The sequence below is a fragment of the Triplophysa rosa genome, linkage group LG17 (assembly GCF_024868665.1).
Source record: "Triplophysa rosa linkage group LG17, Trosa_1v2, whole genome shotgun sequence".
Taxonomy (NCBI): Eukaryota; Metazoa; Chordata; class Actinopteri; order Cypriniformes; family Nemacheilidae; genus Triplophysa; species Triplophysa rosa.
In genome coordinates this window covers 6,917,699-6,927,215 of record NC_079906.1, presented here as the reverse complement: position 1 = coordinate 6,927,215, position 9,517 = coordinate 6,917,699, and the positions used below count along the sequence as shown (strand labels likewise).

At 36.1% G+C, this 9,517-nt stretch overlaps 2 protein-coding genes across 4 annotated transcripts; both read right to left on the bottom strand.

Annotated features, from left to right (window-relative positions):
• Window positions 1-14: 14 nt before the first annotated feature.
• Window positions 15-4,880, bottom strand: renbp (renin binding protein). Of its 3 annotated transcripts, XM_057356204.1 has the most exons (11): window positions 4,725-4,880; window positions 3,833-3,938; window positions 2,976-3,051; window positions 2,792-2,867; window positions 2,538-2,716; window positions 1,844-2,068; window positions 1,638-1,719; window positions 1,389-1,564; window positions 1,045-1,176; window positions 833-920; window positions 15-720 (listed from the first exon to the last, which is right to left on the bottom strand). In XM_057356204.1, exons 2-11 carry the CDS (start codon window positions 3,931-3,933, stop codon window positions 644-646), a joined length of 1,212 nt encoding a protein of 403 aa, XP_057212187.1. In that variant the 5' UTR covers window positions 3,934-3,938; window positions 4,725-4,880; the 3' UTR covers window positions 15-643. The 3 variants fall into 3 exon arrangements, with proteins under 3 accessions (XP_057212187.1, XP_057212188.1, XP_057212189.1); XM_057356205.1 differs by lacking the exons at window positions 2,976-3,051; window positions 4,725-4,880 and having other exon boundaries at window positions 3,833-3,858; XM_057356206.1 differs by lacking the exons at window positions 2,792-2,867; window positions 2,976-3,051; window positions 4,725-4,880 and having other exon boundaries at window positions 3,833-3,941.
• A 459-nt stretch (window positions 4,881-5,339) lies between these two features.
• Window positions 5,340-9,381, bottom strand: si:ch211-218o21.4 (protein FAM107B). The gene is made up of 4 exons (XM_057357387.1): window positions 9,084-9,381; window positions 8,886-8,997; window positions 6,253-6,400; window positions 5,340-5,926 (listed from the first exon to the last, which is right to left on the bottom strand). The coding sequence occupies exons 1-4, from the start codon at window positions 9,271-9,273 to the stop codon at window positions 5,810-5,812; spliced, it is 567 nt and encodes a 188-aa protein (XP_057213370.1). The 5' UTR covers window positions 9,274-9,381; the 3' UTR covers window positions 5,340-5,809.
• Between the last annotated feature and the right edge of the window lie 136 nt (window positions 9,382-9,517).

Genomic DNA, 9,517 nt, shown 5'->3' with positions numbered 1-9,517 from the left:
GTGCAGGTAGTTTTAGCAAAGGTCCACGGGACTCTTACAGAAAGCCCAAGTAGTAACTCTGCAAAGCATAAGCTAAATGACAAGTCACAGAAATGTGAATGATTTCAAACTGTTAAAAAGGTTTAATTTCTAGCAATTGGAATGTCCATTTACATTTTACATGTTTCAAAGTGTTCAACAGTATAAAAATGTTTGTAGGCAAAGTAATCAAAATGGCAGCATGATGATCAGTATGGAGTGGTTCATAGTAAAATATCATTATTACTCAAAACCAGTATATCTACAGTATATAGTGGCAATTGCTTTAAAATAATTTCATCATTTACATGGTCCCTTTTCTAAACACATTCCAGATTAATTGTACTCTAACGTATGCATACATCAATATAACTTTAAAAAAAAAACCGCATGAATAATTTGACAGATATGCTGTAATTAGGATTTCATGAAAGTTTGTTGCTAAAATCAAAACTGACTTATGCAGAGCTGTAACTAAGATCAGACAATTTTTATAAAATATTTAAAATTGTATCATTTTAGCATTCCAATCAACATTAAACTCATGTGACGCTTCCTCTTACATCTGTTGGGACCTTGGCCAGGTCCAAGAGTGCATTTGCTGCAAAACATCTGCCGTTCAAGTTCATGAACGCTCACCCTTAAGAAGACCATCCAGAAGCTTCTCACACATGTAGAGACAGCGGGGAACATGGAAGAACCCTGTGCAATTTATTTCAAACTGTATCATTTAGCCAACACAATGGTCAATTATTAATAAGCTATTATGAATAGAATAGAATAAGAGTGACGGTGATGTTTTTCTGTGACTCACCTTTGAAGGGACCTCCTTTAAAATCCAACACAACCTCTCCCCGACGACTCAGATAGCCAAACCATTCGCCATGTTCCTCGTCAGAAAACTTTTTGAGAGACCATAATTGTGACATTCATTGCAAAGTCCAAAAGTCAATCAACATTTCTGAAGTATATAAACTCATTACAGAACTGTTCATGTATTATAGTGTCTGTGAAACGCATTCTTACATGACTGAATGTGTAGTCATAAATCTGCTTGAATCGGTCCATCAGCATGGGCTCTCTGGTGTAGCTGTAGGCCATCAGGCAAGCGATCAAAGCTTCACAATGAGGCCACCACAGCTTCATATTCCATTCTAACTGCACAACAACAACAAAACATTTCAATTAAAGGCTGTGAGGTTTAGTACTTAATGGTTTTGGTTTGCAGCTGAAATGCACTAGGTCACAGGGTGCTTTTTCTGTTCTTACCAGCAATAAATCATTTATTAGTTCTGTGATCTATGAATGCATTAACTTCAACTGAAATATCTGTACACAAGTGTTGACACTCAAGTATAGTTTAATCTAACCTGAGTAGGACAATGGCCATCAACATCTAAGAAGTAGAAAAGTCCACCATGCTGTTTGTCCCACCCGGTGTGGAATGGGACCTCTATGAACTTATCCACTGCAGTCTTTTGAAGTTGAGCATCTCCCTTTGCATGTGCATACTGCAGCAAGAACCACCCGGCTTCCAAAGCATGACCTGAAACGAGAGTGTGATAAACAATGAACATCCAGATATTTTTGGATCAAGACTTTATGAAATGGTGACGCACCAGGGTTCTGCACTCGTCCTTGACAGCCAGGCAGTTCCTTTCCATCGAATGTGACATTTTCTAAAATGGCTTTTCCATCTCTCTGTAGTACCATAAACAAAGTTATTATGGATTGGTTTAGCGCAACAATCTTGAAATTACTTTTTCAATGTCCTTATTGGTTGGAACGCATGTTTGTGTACCACATAATGAACTCGTAGTGTTACCTGTATATGTTGTAGTATCTGTTCCACACACCATTCGCTCAGTTCTTTGTACTTCTCTGCAACTTCGGTTCTACCCTCTGTCAGCTGATCCACCAGGCATAAGAGCATCATGGGAACTGCCATACTGTTGACAGGCTGATCGCCAGGAAGCTGAGGACGACCAAGACCTGATGAATCGATACGGACCCAGTGCACCAACTGACCCATCATGCTCTCTGCATCTGCCTGTGGAGAACAGCAACATAACTGAACACTTGCTGACCCATGAAAGCCCATGTAATAAAATACATTTTAAAGTTCAAATCAGAGGTGAAATATTGAAAATGTCATTGAACTTTTTTAGAAAAAGTGAACGATTTAAGCAAAGAACGTGCTGTACGATGTCAGAATAGGGAAAGGGATATAAAAGCACCTTTATGTTGTTCCAAACTTTGTACTTTAAGGGGCGGTTTCCCGGACAGGGATTAGTTAAATTAGGATATTTAAATCGTTTTTAAAAACATACTTTACAAAAAAATATTCCTGGTGTGCATCTTGAGACAAAACAATCGCACTGATATATTTAGACATGTCAGTACAAATTGTTTTCGATGAAGACATCTAACATTTAACTTAGTATGGGACTAGGCTTAAGCCCTGTCTGGGAAACCACCCCAAAGGGTTTAGATCACTTAAAAATAAAAAGTGTTTTTACCTGCATCTCTTTATCGTGTGTTATCCTGGACAGTTCGTCCATGGCCATAACATAAAAACACTCGCTGAAAATCGTCCTTTGAACTTTCACTGCTTGACCGTCCCTCGTCAGACAGAATGCACACTTCCACGGGCCACTAGACGTCTGTACTCGAGCAAACTTTTGCAGAAACGCCCCACCTGAAATTCATGTTCACCACTGCATAATGAATGTGAAAAATAATATGAATAAACCTTCTGAAAGAAATGACAGACCTATTTTGGCAGCTTCGAGAATCTCAGGTCTGTGATATCTTTCCATTGTACGATATAACCTGCTGTACATCCATACCTGGAGGATACATCACTAATTCATTTCACCATCAGACATTCCCTTAGACTCAACAGCTCTTACTGGACAACAATGGGTTAATTTGATCAAAACTTTAAAGCATCTCACCTGTCTCCCCTGTAACCACACATATTTCAGCTCATCATAGACCTTTCCATCTTTTCCAAGGCAGTTAAAAAACCCACTAGAGAATAAAAACTAACTTATTTAAATTGTGCATCAGACATTCTTTTTAATGAGGTCTACAAATGCCAGTGTTGTGTTTTAGTGCTATATGTACAGTAATGTTGGCAACTAAACTGACACTTTTTTGCCTCAAATGTTTTATTGCATTAGACAGTACTATTTAAAGGGACAGTACATACAAAAATGAAAATTCTGTCATCATTTACTCTCCCTCGAGTTGTTCCAAATCTGTATAAATTTCTTTGTTCTGATGAACACAGAGAAAGTTATTTGGAAAAAAATGTGTGTAACCGTAACAGTTCTTGGTCACCATTGACAACCACAGCAGAAAAAATGACAATGTTAGTCAAAAGTGCCCCAGAACTGTTTTCCATTCTTCAAAATATCTTCTTTTGTGTTTAACAGAACAAAGAAATGTATAAAGCAATTTTTCCTACTGTAGTAGTCAATGATGGCCAAGATCTGTTTGGTTACTGACATTCTTCCAAATATCTTTCTCTGTATTCATGAGAACACAGAAATTTACACAGATGTGGAACAACTTGAGGGTGAGTAAATAATGACAAAAAATGTTTTTTTTTGTTTTGTTGTTGAACTGTTCATTTAAGTGTGAAGTGTCCCTCCGGGTTTAAGTGTCAAGAACATTATATTGTTTTTGAATATCACAGTTACATGTATTTTAATCACTCAGGTTTATACAAATATTCAAACGTCGAATAAAAATGAGAGAATTAGAGAAAACTACTAAACAAATACGTTTAAAATGCAAATAAATTCACCCATATTCTTTGTCATGGGAATATTTCAGCCAAAAATCCACAACTTGATCCAACTCAGTCCGAAATCTCTTGCGATACTCTTCCAGCCCTGCAGCAGTCATTGTTCCTTTAAAAAACAAAATGTTTAGAATCATTGATTTGATTTTTTATGACATTATTTTAGGTTATTCAAAAATATTCAATCCTATGCAGTGAAAAAGTGAAATACTTTTACAAACTCTTTAGCAGCACCGTTGATTATTTAAACTAAACCTTTGCTATGTTAAACTGATGACCACACTGTAAAAGTGAAACATTAAACATCCAGTCAGCCAACACAAAAAAAGCATGCAGGAATTCCTGTGGAAACTGCTGACACACAATGTTTGGACACAAAATGGTGTCAAACGGAACTCCATGGCAGCTGGCACATCTGACTGCAGACAAGTGAAGGAACCAGATGATGGCTGTTCAGCTCATTAAACAGACCAACAGAACATCAGTGCTTCAGTGATATTAACTGCCTGGCTTCACTAAAACCTTTTTAGACGAAAAATAAGCAACAGCTTCATTCATCCCACATTAAAAAACATGTAACGTTAGCAAAGTTTAGTATTTGCTACACTAAACTGTAATACAATTTCTAGATACTGTGGGGCTTTGAACTTTATTAAACTTATTGAATTTATAAAGTATTTTGCTGTATTTACTAGTTTATAAATGTACACTACTTCAAAGTACTGTAGTATACATTAGACTAAATAGTATTAACATTCAACAATATAGTACAGTTTACTACAGTTAACTATACACGAGAATCTGTGGATCTGTTTCTACAAATCTGCAACATCTGATGGCGATGAACCAAATTTAGCGGGCTTTTAACGTTAGATCCTCCATTTCAACGGTTTACCTTTCGCCAAATAAAGCAAATTCCCGTCTGTGTTGGTCTGTCCTAAAAATGTTCCGTTTTTAAATGACAGTGAATATAAGAGTCCCGTTAAAGCGACTCTTCGCCGTGTTCGCAGAAGCAATGAAACACACACGCATCATATGACCATCATCATCCGCACAGCTGCTTGTGTTTACTCCGCTCTTCTGAGATCATTGGCCAACTCTTCTCCCTGAATATCCAATCACAGCGCAGAAAAGCCGATATGTGTTGGGAAGGGTCATCTTCGCGCTACAGTTACGCATTCGCGTTGCAAGTATGGATTATATAGTTAAAGAAGAGACCACTTCAGAATTATTTTCACATTTTCTTTTTTACTATGTTTAAGGAAAGCTCACATTCATGTTAAAACAACACAATACTAATGGATTCATTGAAAAAATACAGTAAGCTGAAGTCACATTACACGTGTTATTATGTTTGATATAATGAATCATTCGTTCTGGATTGATTTTTACAATTCAGTTAAACCTCACAATATTGACAATGTTTACAAATCCACCTCTTACAAAAATGCACCATGCTAAATATATCTATTTTGTTCACAATTTTTTTTAAATATTGTATGACTAAACAATGAAATTATTTTAAGCATGCATTAATTAAAGGGACAGTTAACCAAATAAAGGGTAAAAAATGATGACAGCATTTTTATTTTGGGGTAAACTATCCCTTTAATCGTGGCATTGTCATCTATTACCACCACTATGAATGTACTATATTTTTTTGTAATACGTTTCTACAATAAACAATCTGAGACCCTCTTACATTGCTCTAAAATGATATGTTAATACAGGATCTACTTTAAACAGAGTTAATAACTGTAGTAACTTTAGTATTTGTTTCATCGTTTCCATGGGAAATCTTTGCAAGGGAGTACACCTTTCAGAACACAAACAAAAAGCTGGTTCGAAATGAAAAATACAGATTTAAAATGACTAGAACAATCAGATATCATGAAAACACTATGTACATTATTCCAAAATAAAGTTGTTGCATGGCCAGATGAATTATTTCTTTACTCAGACCAGAGTCATGTTGTGCACTCAGGGGTGAATGTTCTTATGCAGAACAGAATGGACTTTCTTCAGGTTCTGTCTCACTCGCACAAACTCCAAGAGCTGAACCTCCTCCCGTACCTTTTGCTCCTCTTCCTTCTCCATCTGAGATTTCAAAAGATAAAGCACGAATAAACACATTAAAAGAAGATTAAAAACACATATCAGAGTTACTGCAGTGATTGTAAGTTACCACAGTAAATGGTGCAAAGATGGTACAAAAATACTACAGAATGACAGGGAGAATCTGAATACCTGCCGAATACTTACAGTAGTAACAAATATGTTTACCGTAGTAAATTGAGGGGAAAGAAAACGGACAAAGGAATAGCCTAAAGAATTTTATTTTTATTTTTATTATGGCAACATCGTCATTAAATCTAATTTACACAATGTTTGAACTTAGTGTTAGATTTTAAGAGTCTACTGACCATCATCTCCTGATGTTTCTGCTGGCGTTTGAGAAGGACTTGCTCCAGAGGACTCCTGCTCTGCTCTCCCTCCTCTTTCTGGGTCTGTTCTCTCTTCCTCCTCTCTAGAACCACCTGAAGCTCTGGTTTACAACACACCACCAGCCCTCTGTCCCGCCCAAAGAACCAAAGCACAAAACTGCCCACGTCAGAAATAAAAGTGACATTTTAAAATGATAAAGAGCCAATGATCTAAAAGGAGAAAAATATAGTTTTTATTCAACTGTAAATACATTATGGCGATTCAATACAAATGTCAACCTTACGATGAAAACGGATTTATACTGATAGGTCAGATGTCAATATTTTGGTGGTTTAAATTAAATACCCATGTGAAGTCTCTCAAAGTTTTAAAGCATTTTTTTGTGTTTTTAAAGCATAGTTTTCATAGTCAGGTCAGGTATGAATTACATTTACGCATTTGGCAGACACTTTTATCCAAAGCGACTTACATTGCATTATCCTATACATTTATACATAGGTATGTGCAATCCCCTGGGATCGAACCCACAACCTTGCATTGTTAATGCAATGCTCTTACCACTGAGCTACAGGGAAGCTAATTGAAAGAATTGTCCATATTCCTCATAAATGGGCACATGAAAATAAAATAACTATTTTATGTTCTGTTTGTTGTACATTTTTATTTACAGAACTCCTACAAAGTATGCCTCTCAGAAACATATCCTTTTTGTCACATCCATAATGCATACATTTCTCTCTCTTTTAAAATAGAAACCTTATAGACTGATATTTTTCTGATGTCTGGACTCATCGGGGGTTTAGTAAAATATAAACAAATGCTTCAATATATCGGTGATAAATATATTCTCTAATTTCTCTAACAATTTATATTTCAAGTTTTAACTGAAAATGTCACATCCATAATACTGGAATTGTCCAATACGTCCTGAATCAACCTTTGGTAAACATTTGTTGACAGAATTCTCTTGAATTATAGGTAACTAAGTATAGTCTCTCTCTCATTTATGCATTTAAACATTATTTGGTTGCTTTAACTACACTGCAATTTTTTTACAGATTTTTCATGTATAATGTCTAAAATCTGTAATCTTACTAAATTTTACAGTTTTTTAACATATTTTTCATGCATAACGTCTAAATTCTGTAATCTTACTAAATTTGAGTTTTTTGTACATATTATTCATGTATAATGTCTAAAATCTGTAATTTTACTGAATTTTACTTTTTTAAACATATTTTTCATGTATAATGTCTAAAATCTGTAATCTTACTAAATTTTACTTTTTTTACATATTTTTCATGTATAATGTCTAAAATCTGTAAATTTACTAAATTTTACATTTTTTAAACATATTTTTCATGTATAATGTCTCAAATCTGTAATCTTACTAAATTTTACAGTTTTTTTTACATATTTTTCATGTATAATGTCTAAAATCTGTAATTTTACTAAATTTTACTTTTTTTTACATATTTTTCATGTATAATGTCTAAAATCTGTAATTTTACTAATTTTTACTGTTATTTTTGAAATACAGTCAAAAACCATCAATTTACAGGAAAATGTCATTTTATGAGAATTATTTTTACAGAATATTTCTGGCACCCCAGCTGTTTTTATGGGATTTTTTGTCATTAACAGCCAAACTAGTGATGTTAGCTGTGACACCAAAGCTCCGATGCTTGTGTTAAAAAAAATGAACCGATTTTCAGCTTAGTATCGATGCTTGATTCGTTCTATCAAAACCACGTGACCAATGACGTCCGAAGCTTCGTTTCACACACACCCACGTACCTGCTTCGTACTTTGATAAAAAAGGTTTGAAAAGTCGCGACACAGGCCACGCCCTCATGGGTTTCTACAGCTACAAAGTGCTTGCGTATTTTTGTGTGCATGCACCTGCATTCATTTACTTCCTCTATTCATGAATTGGACTTGTTTACAAACAGGAAAAATGTCCACATCCACAATACAAAATGTTATGTTTATTGTTTTGAGTTACCAAGTATGCGAAACAGATTGTTGTCATGTACTTAATACACTGATTTATTAATTTACTAGTCTACCCATGCATTCGTTCATTCATTTATTAAATCATTATTGATTCTAAAATGAATGCGTCGGTCCATTGTGAAACATGCTGCGACACAGCGCTTCCCCACACTTTCACCAGCAGAGGTCATAGTCGAGCTCTGATTCAAAAAGCTTCGAGTAATTAACCTTTTTCCGATACAATTTTGTTGAAAGCTTCAGTGGTTCAGAAAGCTTCACTTCGCCATCACTAAGCCAAACCAACTGAACCTTCCTGTCACAGAACACCACAAACACATCAAGTACACAGCAGGCCAGAGGACCGTCAGTCTGTTACAGAGCTTGACACATCGTGGCCTGAAAGTAGGCTGCTGATAATACCAGAGGGTGTACGATTGCAGCCTGTGTCCACACATGGCTGCCTGACACAAAAGACCAGAAAGAGAGAACGAGCCATCATCAATTTTTCACCAACCTCACTTAAAAAAAACTCTTTACGAGAGATCCCATTTGATCAAAAGAGCAGGTGAAGTATTTCTAGAGAGTGAAAGTCTGATTCGGACAATATTTGTCTTACTTTTTGTGGGTCAGCAACAGCTCTTTGTGAAGTTCCTGGTGGCTTCGTGAAGCTTTCACTGGGTTGTTGAGGTTCCAGGGTCCCTCGACAACATCACATTTATCTGCATTTTCTTAGACACAAAAGTTATTTCTGCAAGATTCTACAAGACACTGCATTTTACTGCTGAGGTCTGTGAAAAATATCAGGGCAACAAACCTCGATGATGGCCATGATGATGCAAAGAACTACTATTAAATGTGTCTGCGGATGGTTTCGCTCTGGATTGTTCTGCTCGGGTTGAGTTGGAGACGTGGTTGTGCCCGGTGGTGACACTATTGGATAAGGCATTTTTCAGGTCTTGTTCGGATGGTCTTGTCACGAGTGCTTGTGCAGTGGCTGGTCTCATTGCACACACAGGTATCAAGAAGGGACCTCAGCCAAAGATCCTGCTGCATGCTGGGAAACTGTGTGTCGGGGTCGTCGATGAAAGCAAAGAGAGGAACAAGAGGGGAGAGATTGAGTTACAACTAAGTGGGAATCTATAATTTATCAGCTGGTCGAATGCCCGTCCAACACAAATGATTTACTTGTCATTTCGAGTAAAATCACATGAACAGATTGCTGAAGAATGCATTAAGTAAATGCATGCA